This window comes from Erythrolamprus reginae, chromosome 1, assembly GCF_031021105.1.
Source record: "Erythrolamprus reginae isolate rEryReg1 chromosome 1, rEryReg1.hap1, whole genome shotgun sequence".
Classification (NCBI taxonomy): Eukaryota; Metazoa; Chordata; class Lepidosauria; order Squamata; family Dipsadidae; genus Erythrolamprus; species Erythrolamprus reginae.
Genome location: NC_091950.1, coordinates 333,950,508 through 333,969,995, shown reverse-complemented (window position 1 = coordinate 333,969,995; position 19,488 = coordinate 333,950,508). Strand labels below are relative to the sequence as shown.

The following is a 19,488-nucleotide window of genomic DNA, read 5'->3' as shown; positions in this document are numbered from 1 at the left end:
GGTTATAGGTTAAGAACTACCGTACCTGTACAGTAAATAGGTAGTGATGCTAAGTTTAAGAAAAGGTATATGAAAAACAGTACACCACCCCCGCATCCCGAAACCACAGCCATGTGTTTTCCTGCCAAAACCAAGGTTCTAAGTCCATGGTATTCCATAAATTAAATTGGAGTCATAATAATGAGTCTGTGTTTTTTATAGCTGACACAATGCCGTGAAGACATTCATCAACTACGTTGTCATAAGGGTAACAAGAGTTGCTGATTTATTTCAGTTCTTGAAGCTCTCAACTTTGTCGTTGGCATGTGAGGAACCCATCTTGCACTAATCACTTGATATTGAAAGACCATCAATAACGTGACCCAGACATTCTTGTGAAATGCCAATTTTCTTTTGAGTGGTCTGCCAATCAATTATTTACCAAACTTTTTCATGTGAAGCTCATTGGTTGCTGTCATCCACTTCATTATTGATCACACAAGTCACTCTTTCCCGGTCTACCATCTTAGAAACATAGAAACATAGAAGATTGACGGCAGAAAAAGACCTCATGGTCCATGGTTTATACATGGTATGTTTGTGTGTTTGTTTGCTTTTAATAATGGGGTTTTTAGTGTTTTAAATTATTAGATTTGTTTACATTGTCTTTGTTATTGTTGTGAGCCGCCCCGAGTCTACGGAGAGGGGCGGCATACAAATCTAATTAATAATAATAATAATAATAATAATAATAATAATAATAATAATAATCTAGTCTGCCCTTATACTATTTCCTGTATTTTATCTTACATATTTGTTTAGCCCAGCGATACACAGTACTCATTTGAACACAATCATCACTAATAAACAACCTTCAGATTCCAACAAGTGAATTTTAATTGGAGGGACTCTATTATCATCAAAAATTTAATCGTGGCATGTTGCTTAATGTGTGCTGACAGGTATTTATTGCAGGCTACTATTTCATTAACAGTATCAACTTTATAGCAACTTCCCACCAACTGAAGTGAAAGAAGATGCTAAAAAGCACTGTCAACTGTTCTGACATAACATTGGAGGCATCATTCAACCCTTCAAGGGTTCCTCGTTGTGATTCATCTTTTTCTGCCAGGAGGCTTAGAACTATTATCATAAATAAATGCTTTCAATGCCCAACTAACCATCCCAAACTGGTGACACAGTGGTTATGTTAGTACAGGGTACATGTGTGTTAGGGTTTGCCATTGTAAACTGCATATTATAAACTGTACCAAACTTGTACTTAAAGAATTAATGTGCACTTAAAGGGTTAACTTGTACTTAAAGGGTTAATGTGCACTCAAAGAGTTAACATTTAATTGCAGAGTAAATGTTCAAGGCTGTGTCATCATTGAAGAATAGAATAGAATAGAATAGAATTTTATTGGCCAAGTGTGATTGGACACACAAGGAATTTGTCTTGGTGCATATGCTCTCAACGTACATAAAATAAAATATACATTTGTCAAGAATCATGTGGTACAACACTTAATGATTGTCATAGGGGTCAAATAAGCAATGAAGAAGCAATATTAATAAAAATCTTAGGATATACGCAACAAGTTACAGTCATACAAAAGCTCCTGATCGTGCCTGGTCACTTCCTTGTTACTTTATTTTTGCCTGAGATGGGGGAGTCGTGTCCAAGCTCTGTGCTTGTAGAAGCTGCGTGCTTTATCCATATATTTTAGCTTTGTGCTTTTATCTATCTTATTGTATAAGCTTCATGCTTTATCTATTATATTTAGCTTTGTGCTTGTTATCTATATTCTGTATTATTCTGTATTTGCTATGTGCTTATTCTGGATTGTTTATATTTTGTTTATATGTAAATAATACTTATTTAACTAAGTCTGTGTCTTGGCTTTATCACACATCCACGCTCTGTTAAAATTCTCTGCTCGGTATTGTCTAAGGTTTCATAGCATAGCTAACCAAGACAAGCCAACAGGTTACATGCAGCATTGCAGGCCAACTCTACCCATAGCCTGGAGTTTAATCCTGATGGGGCTCAGCTTTCTGTCCTTCTAAGGTCAGTAAAATGAGGACCCAAATTGTTGTTGGCAATATGCAAATAATGCTGACATTGTGAACTGCCCAGAGAGTGCTATAAATTACTACTGGGTAGTATATTAAGTCTAAATGCTATTGCTATTGCTAACTAAACATCCTGTCTATTATGTAGCATCATCTTAAAGGTTCAAGAAAGTATTACTTCTATGTTTGTATGCCGCTCCTCTCTGAAGACCTTCAAAATTTGGATATTTTCCTAGGGCTTGGGCCCATGATGATATGTGAGCCAACAGGATATGTTAATGTGTGTTTTGTGAATGACTAAGCCTACTGCTATGTATATCAAGTGTATCTCTACTAGTTTGAGGCATTTTTATTACAGATATATTTGGGAACCATTTTTAATGTTGTAAACTGTCTAGACCTATGGCCTATGCATGCCATAGGTTTGCCGTGGTGGCAAACCTATGGCACGCATGCTAATGCATTTGCAAATTCATTTTAACTTAAACAAGTGCAAAGTTATGCATATCGGGGCAAAGAACCCCAATTATACCTACCAACTGATGGGGAACCAAGCTTTCTGGTGATTTTGGTGGACAGCTCAATGAAGATGTCAACCCAGTGTGCAGCAGCAGTAAAAAAAGCAAATTCCATGCTTGGCATGATTAGGAAGGCAATCGAAAATAAGTCAGTAAGTGTTGTATTGCCTCTGTACAAATCGATGGTGAGACCACACTTGGAGTACTGTGTACAGTTCTGGTCACCTCACCTCAAGAAGGATATAATAGAACTGGAAAAGGTGCAAAAAAGGACAACAAGTATGATCAAGGAAATGGAGCACCTCTCTTATGAAACCAGGCTACAATGCTTTGGTCTCTTCATCTTGAAAGACAGTGTTTAAGGGATGACTTAATTGAAGTGTATAAAATCATGCATGGGATAGAAAAGGTGGATAGAGAAAAATTCTTTTCTCTATTACACAATACTAGGACGAGGGGGCACTCCCTAAAGCTCATGGGTAGGAAAGTGAGGACAAATAAAGGGAAATATTTCTTCACCCAGAAGGTCATTGGTTTATGGAATTCACTTCCAGAAGAGGTCATGATAGCTTCAAGGCAAGATTCGACAGATTCATGGATGCCAAACATATTGGTGGTTATTGAAACAGATGTCCAAGTGCCTCCTCTACGTTGGTTGAGGCAGGCAGGATTCCCTTGAGTACCATTTGCTGGGGGTCAGGGGAAAGGGAGGGTCTTGCCTTCTCTTTCTGCTCAAGATCCCCATGTACAATTGGTGAGCCACTGTGTGACACAGAATGCTGGATGCTTTGGCCTGATTCAGCACGGCTCTTCTTATGTTCTTATGTTCTTATGCTACTGGTTGCACACAGAGCCGTATCTGAAGGTACATGAGGCTTTGCCCTGTGTAAGCTCCAGCACGCATGTGCATGATGGGCAGCTGATTTTCGTCTTTTCCTGTCATTTTAATTTTTACTAGTAGATCAGATATCTACTAATAAAAATTAAAACAACCGGAAAAATGATGATAATGATGATGACAATGACGATGATGATTGATAGATCCACTGACCCTCCAAACCAGTAACATTTCCGAGGGAATTGAGATAATTAATAGTCTTTCAGAGTTATACAATTTCCTTCTTGCCAATTTTCATGGGCAAGCAAGTATCTCAGAATATGGAAGATTTATTTGTTTGTCTGTTTGTTTATCAAATTTACTGGATGCCCATCTTACCATAGGGTAACTGCAGTAAGTTTTAGATGAGTTCGCTAGAATTCTTTTTGTACCTGCACCAAACTGAAAGGAAGATCTGGAAAAAAAAACAAAAAACCACAGCCCCCTTTTCCTCTTATTCCAAATTTGTTCTCTTTGTAATATTTTAATTTTGATTAGCTCTCCAAAGAAACTCAATGAAAGTAGGATCAGAATGAATGTGAGGACCTATACCTGGATGACAGCTAATAGGCTATCTTAATTGATTCAACGCAATCTATCTGAAACACATCCAAAAACCTTTTTAATGGCATCCATTAAAGTCTCTTTATACTGTAAATAAAAGAATTTGAGTGAACAGGTTTTTCCTCCTGCTTTCTTGACCTTGGATGTGATCCAAGGCCCCTTGGCAAGATATCATCCTTTTAGTTAGGTTTCTACCCATTAAAGTTGATTATTTGAAGTCTTAAAATTATTTGCTTTGTGACAAATAACAGCAGATGGATTTTCTCGTGTAAACATAGATCTCTCTCTCAATGTGTCTCTGTCTTCCATTTGAGAGTTCTCATCAGGCAAGGGAGAGTGAATAATTTCTCATGTGAATCCACATAACCCTGTAACGATTTGGGATTAGGACTGCCAGAGGAAGCCCTGAAAGAGTTGTGTCTGCCAAGGGGCGAGAAGGGGAAGCTGCCTGCTAAGGACTCTGACATGGATCAAGCCTACTAGAATGGAGGTTAAATTGGGAAAAGAAGATGCCCTTAAGTAAGCTGGTAGTGATAACGAGTGATTTGTGCCTGGCAATGAATTAGAAGCTTGCCTCTTTAGGGACACAAAGTTCGACTACTGTAACGCTCTCTACATGGGGCTACCTTTGAAAAGTGTTCGGAAACTTCAGATCGTGCAGAATGCAGCTGCGAAAGCAATCATGGGCTTTTCCAAATATGCCCATGTTACACCAACACTCCGCAGTCTGCATTGGTTGCCGATCAGTTTCCGGTCACAATTCAAAGTGTTGGTTATGACCTATAAAGCCCTTCATGGCACCGGACCAGATTATCTCAGGGACCGCCTTCTGCTGCACAAATCCCAGCGACCAGTTAGGTCCCACAGAGTGGGTCTTCTCCGGGTCCCATCAACTAAACAATGTTGCTTGGCGGGACCCGGGGAAGAGCCTTCTCTGTGGTGGCCCCGGCCCTCTGGAACCAACCCCCCCCCCAGAGATTAGAATTGCCCCCACCCTCCTTGCCTTTCGTAAGCTGCTTAAAACCCACCTCTGCCGCCAGGCATGGGGGAATTGAGATACTCTTTCCTCCTAGGCCTTTACAATTTTATGCATGGTATGTCTGTACGTATGTATGGTTTTATAATAAGGGTTTTTAACTGTTTTAGTATTGGATTATTATTATATGCTGTTTTATTGCTGTTGTTAGCCGCCCCAAGTCTGCGGAGAGGGGCGGCATACAAATCCAATAAGTAAGTAAGTAAGTAAGTAGGTAAGTAAGTAAATAAATAAAGATCTTAACATAGAATATACGGCTGAAAGGAACTTCAAAAATCTTCTAGTCCAACCCCTTGCTTAAGGCAGGAGAATTTTTCCTATTGCAATAAATGAGATTGAATATGTACAGTTTTAGTACATACGCATACAGCTTATATAGTAGATATTGTATTTTTTGTGTGCCTGTGTATAATATATATGTACACATATGGTATATATACATAGAATTAAATAGTATATTTTGGATGTTCGGTAATAGTAAATAGAGAAATTGTATCTCTTTGAGGCAAGAAGAGGCTGGGCATCCTAACCCAAACCCAAACCCTTGACGTGAGTGACATCAAGTTGGCCACCTTTAAGCCAGTCACATGATCATCAAGCCACTCCCATCTGGTCATATGGCCAGGAAGCCTCACCCACAAAATAAACCATGCTCACAGGGTGGTAGTAAAACTTTTTGCCGCCTTTCAGTGCTCTGCTCCAAATTCTACTCTGCTCTCTGATTAGGCAGCATAGAAGTCAAATAAATTAAATTAAATTAAATTAAATTTTAGTGGAATCAAAGTGCATTAGCTGTTTTCTTGGCCGTAAACCTTCAAAAATGCCATCCATTGGGCAGGCTTGGTTCACTCAAATATCTATCCTGCACAGGAGCCTCATTGTCTTTAATTGATAACAACTTTTCTATCAATCATAGCTTCACCCTCAAGAAATAACTGCTTTCAGTCAGTAATAAACAACTCTAAAATGGAGCAGTTATTACTGAACAGATACTGTACACAACGTACCATTGACAATCCCATCACAAATGCCAATAACAAAGCTCACTCTAATTCAAAGAACACAATACCAATCTGTTTACAATTACATGATATAGTAATTATGTCCAAATATAACATTCAGAGTCTTGACTGTTTTACTGTCACTAAACCAAGAAAAATAATTATTTTAATCATATCACTTGTATTGGTATGTTTATATCCAGTTTAGATGCATTAGGAATTCTAAAAGACCTAACTACATGTTACATTATTCACAACTCTTTAAAGACGTCTCTAAAACATTTTTAAAAAAAACATAGGGGTGGGTAAATGGATTCTAGAATATATTATGGATGTAAATTTGAAATGGTATGTCAGATTCCGACCAGAAATTATCCTTTCTATTCTCCAAAAGTATTCCTTGCAGCCAATAGGGACTGTTGGCGAATTCCTGGTTTTCTTAAATAGTTGCCACAAAACTTAGGAAAATGTTTGTGAGTTAACATAATATTATCTATTCCAGTATTTCCCCCACCCCCAGTGCAATCCTGCATTGCCTCAGCAGATTGTGAGGAGGGGGTGAAGCAAGATGGGAAATTGCCAGCAGCCATTCTCATGAGCAACTTTATTTTAATTTCTTTTTGAATGGCAATATCACAGAATCACAATAATGGTTGATTGTTGAGAGAAGGAAGGAAGGAAGGAAGGAAGGAGGGAGGGAGGGGGGAGAGAGGGAGGGAAGGAGGGAAGGAAGGAAGGAAGGAAGGAATGGTAGCCTGCCTGAAGAATCTGTTTGAGTAAGATACACCAAAGAAAGAATTCCCATGGAGAAACATCTGGATGACAACTGCCAACTAATTCAACCAAGCAGTCAAAATTAGAGAAATTCCTGGTGTGTAAGGAAGCTGTAACCAACTTCTATTTCTACCACTGTTTCTATCACTGGCATGCTTGAGTGGGACCTTTCGAAAACCAACATCTGTTAGAGGCCTTGGCTTACTTAAAATAGGGCCTACCTATCACAAGTGAACTAATTCCCTCCCAGTTTCTTCATTTGCTCTGCCACCACTTTATTTCAACTTCTATTTTATACCAATAGAAGCAGGTAATAGCAATAGCACTTAGATTTATATACCACTTCACAGTGGTTTACAAATCCTCTCTAAGCCACTTACAGAGTTGGCCTATTGCCCCCAACGATCTGGGTCCTCTTTTCACCCGACTTCAAAAGAATGGAAAGGTGAGCTGACCTTGAGCCTGGTGAGATTTGAACTGTTAAATTGCAGGTAGCAGAATTAGCCTGCAGTACTGCACTCTAACCACTGGCTCCTAATACTGCAAAAAAAAAGAAGCAAAATTGGGAAAGGCTGTTTATTCAGGGTGGCTCCATTGAATTTATGGGCAGGCAATGCTTCCTTTTACTGCTCATATGCTCAAATAGTTATTTTTGCTTTTTGAGCAATTTGCTTCTGTCAATACGAACTTGGATTCCCGCATAAGAGTGAGTTGGAAGGTTGTGGAGAAAATATTTCTGAAGGATTTACTGCCTTTACGGAAACTTACAAGGGAGACTAGGACAAAGGGCCTTTTCTGGAAACAATTTGTAAGTATCCCAGAGCTAACAGTGTGGATAAAGCTCACAGAAGTGTTCAAGTGGAACAGTTTCTCCCTGCAACAAATTGAAATGGTGCTGTCCATGCTTGCTCCAGAAGTTTGCTAAAGTTGGAAAGAGATCGTTTTGTGTCTCTGGTGCAATTTTTCTCTGCATTCAGCTAGCTACTTTGAAACCTACAGGATAAACCTCATCTTACAATACAGTGATCCCCCGGGTATCGCGATCCCGATCATTGCGAACGGCTATATGGCGATTTTTCAACCCGGAAGTCAAAACACCATCTGCGCATGCGCACCCTTTTTTCTATGGCCACGCATGCGTAGATGGCGCCGGGCAGATCAGCTGCTGGGCGGCTTCCCTGGGTCTTCCCCCTCTTGCTGGCGGGAGGGCGAGCGGCGGGCATCAGCGAGGAGTTTCCCCACCGCCCACGCAAACTCCTCGCTGCTGCCGCGCCCGCCGCTTGGCTTGTCCGCCACCTGCCTGCCCACGCGCCCACTGCTCGCCCGCCCTTCGCCCGCCCACGCCGTTCGCTCGCACCGCTTCCCAGCTGAGTCCTGAAGCGAACTTCTGCGTTTGGCTTCAGGACTCAGCTGGGAAGCGGCGCGAGCGAACGGCGTGGGCGGGCGAAGGGCGGGCGAGCGGCAGCGAGGAGTTTGTGTGGGCGGAAGGGAAACCCCAGCGCCGCTTCCCAGCTGAGTCCCGAAGCCAAACGCGGAAGTTCGCCTTTGCCTTCTGGCTTCAGGACTCAGCTGGGAAGCGGTGCGAGCGAACGGCGTGGGCGGGCGAAGGGCGGGCGAAGGGCGGGCGCGCGGGCAGGCGGCGGACAAGCGGCGGGCGGACAAGAGAAGCGGCGGGCGCGGCAGCAGCGAGGAGTTTGCGTGGGCGGCGGGGAAACCCCAATCTTCGGCTCCTCGCTGCTGCGGCGGAAGTAAAAACACCATCTGCGCATGCGCAGATGGTGTTTTTACTTCCGCAGCGCTACTTCGCGAAAAACCGATCATTGCGAGGGGTCCTGGAACGGAACCCTCGCAATGATCGGGGGACCACTGTAATTGATTTTTTAAAATATAACACAAAACAAGACAAACAACATTTAACATGTAAAGGAGCTACCATTGCTCCACTAAGCATAGAAGTCTTCCTAATACAAAAAAGAAAAATTTGTTAGTAAAATATCTCTTGGTATACTACAATAATGCATACATCTAGACATTCAAACAATTTCATTATATAATTGTAATTAAGATAATTATAATCAAGTAATAAAACTAAACTTATCCATTAAATATCACTATCAATATATTCAACCTAGCAACTTTAACTATTCCATACATTATCTTAATATCTTTAATAGTCCTTTTTTGCATTCCACCAATTGTATACTTTCTCCCAAGTTTTATAAAACTCCGTTTCCACTTGATTGTTCAACCGTCTCGTTATCATATCTAATTCTGCACATTCCATAATCTTTCTAAAGACCTCTTCGTCTTTTGGAGTTTCTTTTTCTTTCCATTTTTTGTGCAAATGCTATTCTTGCCGCTACTAATATATGAATTATTAAGTAGTATACAGTGATCCCTCGGTTAGCGCGGGGGTTACGTTCCAAGACCTCCCGCGCTAACCGATTTCCGCGTTATACTGGATGCGGAAGTAAAAAACCTTCTGCGCATGCGCGCCCTGGCCGCACATGCGCAGAAGGTGGAGCGACGCAAATTCGGAGGCTGGCAATGCAATGGTGATTTTTCCGGGCTCCTTGCCGCTACCCCCCGCCCGCCCAATTCGCCCCGCTCACCGGCTTTCTTGGGGCAGGGCCAGCGCTGGCGGCAATGGCAAACCTCCCTCCTTCCCTTCTCTCCTTCCTCTCACCGGCTTTCTTTGGGGCAGGGGCAGCGCTGGCGGCAATGGCAAACCTCCCTCCTTCCCTTCTCTCCTTCCTCTCACCGGCTTTCTTGGGGCAGGGCCAGCGCTGGCGGCAATGGCAAACCTCCCTCCTTCCCTTCTCTCCTTCCTCTCACCGGCTTTCTTTGGGGCAGGGGCAGCGCTGGCGGCAATGGCAAACCTCCCTCCTTCCCTTCTCTCCTTCCTCTCACCGGCTTTCTTGGGGCAGGGCCAGCGCTGGCGGCAATGGCAAACCTCCCTCCCTCCCTCCTTCTCTTCTCTCCCTCCCTCCTTCCCTCCTTCCCTCCCTCCTTCCCTCCTTCTCTCCCTCCCTCCTTCCCTCCTTCTCTCCCTCCTTCCTTCCCTCCTTCTCTTCTCTCCCTCCCTCCTTCCTTCCCTCCTTCTCTTCTCTCCCTCCCTTCTCTCCCTTCTCTCCCTCCCTCCTTCCCTCCTTCTCTCCCTCCCTCCTTCCCTCCTTCTCTCCCTCCCTTCTCTCCCTCCCTCCTTCCTTCCCTCCTTCTCTTCTCTCCCTCCCTTCTCTCCCTCCCTCCTTCCCTCCTTCTCTTCTCTCCCTCCCTCCTCTCCCTCCCTCCCTTCTCTCCCTCCTTTCTCAAAAAGCACTTAAACTGTAACTGTACTGTTACTGTACTGTGTAATGACAGAATAAAACCCCCCAGCCCTCACCTGTGTTTGAATTTCATTCATTCACTCAGTCATTCATTCATTCATTCTTCTGTACAGACTGTGTGCCACTCAGTCCCAACACTTTTAACCCATAAATTACCATTTCCCATCCCCTTAATTACCATTACCTACTGTACACATTGAATAAGACTCTTAAGTTATGAACAATAACATATTTATTTACATTTTTTGGGGTGGGGTGGGGGTTAGCATAACTGGGATACAGTAACTAGGGATCTTCTTCTATCACCATTTCTACAATGGACGCTGCAGGTGATGGTGTGACAGACCTCTTGGTTTTTGTGACAAACATGGTCATGGGCAGTTGTTGGCGCCGTTTCTTTTTCTGGGCTAACATGGATCTGTATGGTGCAAAGATGTTGTCAAGGGAGGCGTTAAACTGTATAGAGCGAGTCATGTTGGGATCCCAAAGTTCCACCATGCGTTGTACATTTGAAGTGGCTCTGTTCAGTTCTGCAAGCCGCTCAAGCGTTAGGCCAACATCTTCTTCTTCCTCAGCTTGTTCAGCTTCCGCTTCCTCCTCTTCTTCACTCGCTGACCTGGTCAGCTCCTCCAGATCTTTGTCTGTCAGCGGTAGGCCATGCTCATCAAGCAAACCATTGACTTCCTCTGCTGTCATGTCAACGAAGCCTTCTCCACCCAGTGCCTGTGCCAGCTTCACAGAGTTCTGGACTGCAGCATCTTGGATTTCTTCGGGAGCAAATCCCTTGTAATCATGCACCACTTCTGGCCACAATTTCCTCCAGCAGGCATTCATTGTCTGTGTCTTCATATCTGTCAAGGCATTCTGAATGTTCTTCAGACAAGATGCAATTGTGTACTGACGCCAGTAGGCCTTCAATGTGAAGTTGTCATCAGCATCCATTGCTTCCACGATGCTTCCAAGAGAATTGCGCGTGTACAGTGCCTTAAATGCACGGATAATACCTTGATCCATCGGCTGGATAAGCGATGTGGTGTTTGGTGGCAAGAATTCAACTTGCACCCCATCATGTTCATGGTCCAGGTGATCATGGCCGCCAGCATTGTCCATTAGGAGAAGCACTTTGAAATCCAGTCCTTTGCCAGCCAAATAATCCTTCACCTGTGGGATGAAGCACTGATGAAACCAGTCCCGCGTGAGGGGTTTTGTAATCCATGCTTTAGCATTATGCATCCAGTACACTGGCAATGCATTCTTATTTCTGTTCTTGAGGGCTCTTGGATTTTGTGACTTATAAATTAGCCCTGGCTTCAGCAAAAAGCCTGCTGCATTCCCACACATGATCAAAGTCACTCGATCTTTCATGGCCTTAAAGCCAGGGGCTTTGGCTTCATCTTGCATCAAGAAAGTCCTTGAAGGCATCCTCTTCCAGAACAGGCCTGTTTCGTCCATGTTGAACACCTGTTCTGGAAGGTAGCCCCCTTCTGCAATTAGCTCTTTAAACGTGCGCTGGACAAAGTTTTCTGCTGCACCTGTATCTGCTGAGGCAGCTTCTCCGTGCAATGACACACTCTTCAGGCCATAGCGCCGTTGAAATTTCTCAAACCACCCTTTGCTTGCTGTGAATGTGGCTGGGGCTGAGGCTGAGGCTGAGGCTGCAGAATGACAGGAAAGGGAGAGAGAAGTGACTTGAATGAAAGCATAAAGAGTAAATGCCCACCTCCTTCCCTCCTTCCTTCCTTCCCTCTCTTCTCTCCCTCCCTCCCTCCTTCCCTCCTTCTCTTCTCTCCCTCCCTCCCTCCTTCCCTCTCTTCTCTCCCTCCCTCCCTCCTTCCCTCTCTTCTCTCCCTCCCTCCTTCCTTCCCTCTCTTCTCTCCCTCCCTCCTTCCTTCTCTTCTCTCCCTCCCTCCTTCCCTCCTTCCTTCTCTTCTCTCCCTCCCTCCCTCCCTCTCTTCTCTCCCTCCTTCCCTCCTTCCTTCTCTTCTCTCCCTCCCTCCCTCCCTCTCTTCTCTCCCTCCCTCCTTCCTTCCCTCTCTTCTCTCCCTCCCTCCCTCCTTCCTTCTCTTCTCTCCCTCCCTCCTTCCCTCCTTCCTTCTCTTCTCTCCCTCCCTCCCTCTCTTCTCTCCCTCCCTCCTTCCCTCCTTCCCTCCCTCCTTCCCTGCTCCTTCCTTTAAAAACACTTAAATACAGTATCTAATGACAGAATAAAAAACCCCAGCCCTTACCTGCGTTTCCCTCATCTGCATCGCCTTCTTCTGTGTCTTCAAGACGGTTGTACAATTGTTGTGCCTTGGTTCTGATAGTGTTGGTATCCAAAGCAATGCTCTTTTTGCGGCAGTCTTGTACCCACAGGGACAAAGCAGCTTCCATCTTCATGAGCCGTTTGTTTCTAGGCGTCACCATTCTTTTTGCAGCCTTGTTGAAGGCCATCAGGGAACTTTGCCTTATCTTTTTCTCGTCGTCACGAATGGTTCGCACACTCGATTCGTTGATCCCATACTGCCGACCAACATCTGCATAAGAGCGTCCCCCTTTCAGCATGTCCAAAATGTCAATTTTCTCTTTAATTGTGAGTATCCTCCTGGTCTTTTTAGCGTCGCCGCCAGCACTCCGAGCACAACGTTTAGGAGGCATCTTGCAACAAGTCTGAACAAGTTCCAAAAGTTCAGTTGCAAAGCTTTTTTTTGCGTTTGCAACGATTGGTTGAGATTTTGGCCAATCAGCAATCAGCATGACGTCATCGGGCGGGAAAAACCGTGGTATAGCAAAAAAAACGCGAACGTATTTTTTAATTAATATTTTTTGAAAAACCGCGTTGCAGCGTTTCGCGTTAATCGAGAACGCGTAAATCGAGGGACCACTGTATTTCTTTTTTATATTTAACATCAGTAATATCTAATAAAAGACTGTTCTTAAGTGAGTTTTGCCAGAGTTATTAAGTGAACCACGACAGTTACGTTAGTAACCCGTTTGTTAAGTGAATCTTTTTTAAAAAAAATTGGATTTGTATGCCGCCCCTCTCCAAGCTCTCGGGACGGCTCCACAACATATACAAAAACACAATAGCACCTTAATCTAATTAATATCCATAAAAATAATCTTAAAAATAATCTTTAAAAATTCTAACTTTAAAAACCATCATTAGCATTCATTCATTCTGGCTTCCCCATTGACTTTGCTTGTCGGAAAGTCACAAAAGGACACTGCAACCATCATAAGTAGATGCCAGTTGCCAAAAGTGCCTGAATTTTCATCATGTGACCGTTGTGTGAAAAATAGTCATCGGCAGTGAAGGGTTCCCCATCGCCAGCGCAAATGGAACATTCCCAGTGACTAGCGCGGATGGGCACATCCAGCGGGCAGGCGTGAACATCAATGCAAAATTTTGCTTCTGCGTATGCACCAGAAGTGAAATCTTGTGTGAGAACACGTGAGCGAGTGAGATTTTTGCTGGTATTTTTGCTTCCACGTATATGGCAAAAATTGCCAAAAAGTGCTCATGCGCATGCAAGATTTCACTTCTGGTGCACACACAGCTCGATTTTCACTACCAGGACACTGGATTGCCTCGTACCAGTTGCAGCCCACTTCTTAGTCATTGGTCACTCTTTTTACTGTCGTTGCAACTTTGAGTGGTCAATCAACAAACGGTTGTAAGTCAAGGACTACCTGTCGTTTAAACGTACAGTAGTCCCTCGCTATACCGCGCTTCACCTACTGCGGCTTCACTTCATCGCAGGTTTCTGAGGAAGTCGATCGGCAGATTTAAACAGCCCGCCAAACTCGATCGGCAGGTTTTTCAAAAAAAAAATATTCTAAAATTGTAAATACTGTATTTAAACACTGTATCTAAAATAAATACTATGTGGGAAGGGTTTATAAACACTTAAAACAATGAAAACTTACCAAACAATTACAATATAAATACTTAAATAAGTACTATCGGTCGATAAATTCCCCATTGTGGATTTCACCTATCGCGGCCAGGTCTGGAACGTAACACCAGCAGTAGGTGAGGGACTACTGTATATGAAATTGGCATGTTAAAATGAGTCCTTGTAGACTTGTAATGTTTTCTGAGAATCCTAGTTTTGTTAGTTCTGTTTAGTTGGAATCCTAAACACAGAAAATAAAATAGGACAAAAGTAATCGGTACTGATGTGAAATATAGTGGTACCTCTACTTAAGAACGCCTCTACTTAAGAACTTTTCTTGTTAAGAACCAGGTGTTCAAGATTTTTTTTGCCTCTTCTTAAGAACCATTTTCTACTTAAGAACCCAAGTCCGGAAAAAATCCTAGGAAATCTGAGAGCGGCACAAAGGCCCGGCCAGTTTGTTGCTATCTGGGTTTCTCTTTCTGGTGCAGTGTATGAGAGGCGCAGACTCCTCGCCGCCTCAGAGTCCCTCTTTTTTTTTTAAGCCTTATAGTTTTGGATTTTTTTGATTCCCCTTACCTCACCTTCTTCTTTTGGCAGCAACTCTCCTCATCCCCTTCTTCCTCCTCCTGCTCCGACCCAAATTCCAAGCTTATATTTCTTTCCTAATGGATTTGCACACATATTTGCTTTTACATTGGTTCCTATGGGAAAAATTGCTTCTTCTTAAGAACGTTTCTACTTAAGAACCTGGTCACGGAATGAATTAAGTTCTTAAGTAGAGGTACCACTGTAATATGACACCTCCACTCCCCAGTTACTTCCTACAATGGATTTGCATTCTGATATTCCTGGAGATCACCAGGTTGCCCTGCCCATCATAGCATTTTCAAAGGTCAAATATTAACCAACATTCCTTCTTTTTTCTCCGTTTTTGAGAGCTCTTACATGTGAAGGAAGAACCTCTAAGCCAAGTCCATTTATCACACAGTCATGTTGTCTGAGCATATTACCTCCCAGTAATTGGCAAAAGATTTGTTGTGGCAAACAATGCAATGTACCCTCTAATTTTTTTTCGGTGTGGGCGGAAAAGTATAGTGTCTGAGCGACAGTCCCTTTGGGACTGGGCGGCATAGAATAATAAATAAATAAATAAATAAATAAATAAATAAATAAATAAATAAATAAATAAATAAATAAATAAATAAATAAATAAATAAATAAATAAATAAATAAGAAACAAATCCCTTCTTTTTTATTAAAAGAAATTAATAATTTAAAAAAACCAAAATCCATTACTATTAAAACTAAATCAACCAGCAAAACCAAAAACATAACTATTAATAAAAACAGGTGAGGGCTGGGGGTTTTTTCTGTTATTATTTAAGTGCTTTTACCATATGCTTTAAATCAAGAGTCACTTCTCTCTCTGTTTTTCTCTCTTTCCTGTCATTCTCTGCCTCAATCATTTTCTCATTTCTCTTTTCTCCCCTTTTTTCTATCATTTCACTCTATCTCTTCCTTCCACTCTTCTCTCTCTCTCTTCCTTCCTCTCATCTCTCTCTTGCTTTCTCTCTCTTTCCCTCTCTCCCCCCCTCTTTCTCTCTTTTTCTCACTTTCCCTCTCATTTTCTTTCTCTCTCTCTCACTCACTCTTTCTCTTTTGTTTTCTTTCTCACACTCTTTCTCTCTCTTGTTCTCTCTCTCTTGCTATCTCTTTCTCCCCCCCTTTCTCTCTCTCTCTCTCTTTCTCACTTTCTATCTTGCTGTCTGTTGCTCTCACTGTCTCTCGTTCTCTCTCCGTTCTTCTCAGCGGAGGCCGGCGAAGGCGATATTCAATGTCGGGGGGCGCGGGCGTTTGCGCGTGCTCCAAATCCCCCTGCTAGCCCCCCGGAACATTCAAAATAAGAAAAGCCTTCGCCGGCGAAGGCTTTTCTTATTTTGAATATTCCGAGCGGGCTAGCAGGGAGATAGGGAGCGCGCGCAACCGCTCGCGCGCCCCCGACATTGAATATCACCTTCGCCGGCCTCCGCTGAGAGAATGCCTGCTCCGCCTCTCCTGCAATCCCCTTGCCGAGAGCCCGGGATGAAAGTGCTCTCGGCAAAGGTGAGACGGGCAGGGTGTGTGTTCCGGGTGCAGGAGGAGCCGCGCCGAAAGGCAGGAGGCGGCGGAGAAGCAGAAGGGGCGGGCGGGGGGCAGCGCCGAAAGGCCGAGGGGCCGGAGGAACTGTGGGGAGGCAGGGGCGGCCGCGGCTCCCTTCCCTTCTGCTGCCGGCGCCTCCCCGCCCCCCCCCCCCCCGCGGCTGGCATGGGGATGGGGAGCGCGCGGCCGTGAAAAAGGCTGCGCGGGGGTGTATTTTGGGGCACGTGGGCGCGCGCGTGCGCAGCTTTCAGGGAACGGTGAAACAATGCATGCCCTTCATTCATCTTATGTGACACCACTCAAATTTCACAATGAAAAGAATAAAAAAAAAGTATGTACCTAGAGCTGCCTTAGGTAAATTTGAGAGAAAAGTTGTTATTAAATCTAGACAGAGGAGAGATTTTGGGCTATGATCGGTCCTCAGTTTCTTGTTTTCCTCTCTCATTAATGGTATAGCCCTATTATGCTCCTTACTTCCACTTAGAAATATATCATTTCTTACTCTGTATAGAAATCCATACTGTTAATAACTGCCTTTATTTTTTGTATGCAAGTATACAGTTTTCCTAAGAGAAAGGTCGTGACTTGTTCCTGACTTTGAACCACTTTTGAATGCTTCAAACTCTTGGATGATCTCATCAAATAATCTTCCTTTTAGAAAAGATAGATACCTCTATAGGGGCAAAATGTATCACATTCCTAAGGTTACTTAACTCTGTAATGACTGTGAGCAGCATACAATATTAAAAAAATAGGGAGGGAGGCATTTGCATAATGGATGTGGGCATGCTCACATGCGCCCCCTTTTGGCACCTGAGGGGAAAAAAGGTTCGCCATCACTGCCCTATATAATTTCAGGCAAATGGCTGTGCAAACTTTTCTTAATAGTCTCCAGTGATGGAGCACCCACAACTTCTGAAAGCAAGCCATTCCATTAGTTAATTCTTCTCGCTGTCAGAAAATTTCTCCTTAATTCTAGGTTGCTTAGTTTTTTTCATCCATTGCTTTTTGCCTTGCCTTTTGGAACCTAGAACTAAGAAGACATTTTCTGGCAGTGAGAATTAATCGGTGGAATGGCTTACCTCTGGAAGTTGTGGGTGCTTCATCACTGGAGGTTTTCAAGACGAAACTGGACAACCATTTTGTCTGGAATGGTATAGGATCCCCTGCTTGAGCAGCGTATTGGTTTAGAAAACCTGCCAGATCTCTTCCAACCATATTGTCCTATGTTCTATGACTTTGTCATCTTGCAGTTTGACTATTGAAATGAACTCTCAAGGGGTGTCCTTGAACCCCAGTTGGAAGCTCCAATAGATCCAGAATGTATCAGTTGTGATGGGCTTGGCTCAGCATCCCCATATTTGACAAACTTTGCTTCATGAACTGGGCTGGTTGCCAGGGAAGTTCCCAGTATAGTTCAAAGTGCTGATCATCACCTAGAACCATGATGGAGAACCTTTATGGTTCACATGCCAAAAGGCAGTGGGAGGTGGGGGGATGCTAGCATGCATGCACATGCCCACACCATTTCCCTACTCCCCCACACATACACACAGGCCTTTCTGAAGCTTGGTAGGTTAAAAAAAAAAAGCCCGAACAGAAGTTTAGGAAAACGCACTTCCGGTTTGCCCGTTGTGCTGTGTTTTGTACTCTGGAGGGTTCAGGGAAGCTTCCTGAAGCTCCAGAGTACAAAAAACAGCACAACGGGCAAACCAGAAGTTTGGAAGATGCCGTTCCAGTTTGCTCATTGTGCTCTTTTTTGCACTCCAGGGCTTCAGGAAGCTTCCTGGAACCCTGCAGAGTGCAAAAAAACAGCACAAAAGCAAATTGGATGTGTGTTTTCCCAAACCTCCGGTTTGTCTATTGGGGGATTTTTTTTTGGCCTCCTGGGCCTCAGGGAAGCTTGCCTGAAGCCTCCGAAGGACGATACAGCCTTTCCCAAGCTTGAATGCATGCGTCATTGTCTTGTATGGTGGTGTATTACAGGGTTTCCCAACCTTGGCAACTTGAAGATATTTGGACTTCAACTCCCAGAATTCCCCAGCCAGCGAATACTGGCTGGGGAATTCTGGGAGTTGAAGTCCAGATATCTTCAAGTTGCCAAGGTTGGGAAACACTGGTGTATTACACAGGGGTTTTAGTCATACTTTATAATATATTAGATTTGTTCTATATGCTTGTTTTATATTTATTCTGTGAGCCACCCTGAGTGTTCGGAGAAAGGCGGTATACAAATCTAATAAATTGAATTGAATTGAATTGAAAATCAGCTGGCCAACGGGCGCATGTGCGCTGGGGCAGAAACATGGCAAAGTCTCACATGCCCTCCGATATGGCTCTGTGTGCCCCCTGTGACACATATGCCATAAGTTTGGTATCAAGGACCTAGAAAGTCTTACATAGCCTAGGGCTGGCGGTATCACCTATTTCCGGCGGCTTTTGCTTCTAACTCAGATTCAAATTCTTCCTAAGTGATCATTGTCTTGGTTGCAGTTCTTCTTCCTCCTCAGGGTTATTATTACTGCCTTATTATACTGAATTAATTTTAAATCTATTCCTATTTGCTTGTTGTTTTTATCTTATTTTACGAGTTACCCAGAGTCAAACTGCATCAAAATTGAGTGAATGAATGAATCTTACTGCTTATTTTTGCAGTAAAAATTGTACAGCTAGATACCCAAATGACAGAGGCAAATAAATATGGCTAGAACATTTTTGCACTATGTATTTCCCATCACAACATAATTTCTGCTGATGGACGTCAAAATAATGAACCCAAATGTTCTTATAAATTGTGTATTTTGCTTTTCTAAATCTATTTATTATCTTTTGATGATCCCAGCATTTTTGAAGGATGGTCGCTTTGTCAAGGTCCACTTAGACTTTCAACTTTCCAGTGCTACATGACACATTTGTTCGGCTTAATAAGACTAAACTGCAGTGGTTTTGTATTTATGTACATATTGCCAAAGAACACAGGATGTCACTCTCAAACTAGACAAACCGGTTCCCATGGGACAATTTAATTCCCCAGTTCTTCCTAGTGTGACTGAATTTTTAAATGAATAATGTGGAAATGTAGAGAGAGCGGTAGACATAAGAGATGAGAGTTTTACACTGGTGGCACCAAGATGAGGAATAATTTCTTGATGAGTATCGTCCTACCAGCAAATTTTAAAAAGTTTTTTTTATTAAAAAAATGCAATCTGTGTTGGCTGGGGAGCCATCTGTCACTTCCTCCTCTCCTTCCTCGTTTTACAGAGAGACAGGACTTTCAACTGAATGTTCTCACTGGATGGAAGGGCTCCAGTGGTGGGATT

At 43.3% G+C, this 19,488-nt stretch overlaps 2 protein-coding genes across 2 annotated transcripts in view; both read right to left on the bottom strand.

Annotated features, from left to right (window-relative positions):
• The window catches only part of PGBD5 (piggyBac transposable element derived 5), a 119,127-nt gene that overhangs the window by 87,496 nt on the left and 12,143 nt on the right, over positions 1-19,488 (bottom strand). The gene's annotated exons all lie outside the window — the stretch shown is intronic.
• On the bottom strand, positions 10,366-12,532 carry LOC139161419 (tigger transposable element-derived protein 1-like). Its single transcript, XM_070740520.1, has 2 exons — positions 12,377-12,532; positions 10,366-11,806 (listed from the first exon to the last, which is right to left on the bottom strand). The coding sequence occupies exons 1-2, from the start codon at positions 12,525-12,527 to the stop codon at positions 10,437-10,439; spliced, it is 1,521 nt and encodes a 506-aa protein (XP_070596621.1). The 5' UTR covers positions 12,528-12,532; the 3' UTR covers positions 10,366-10,436.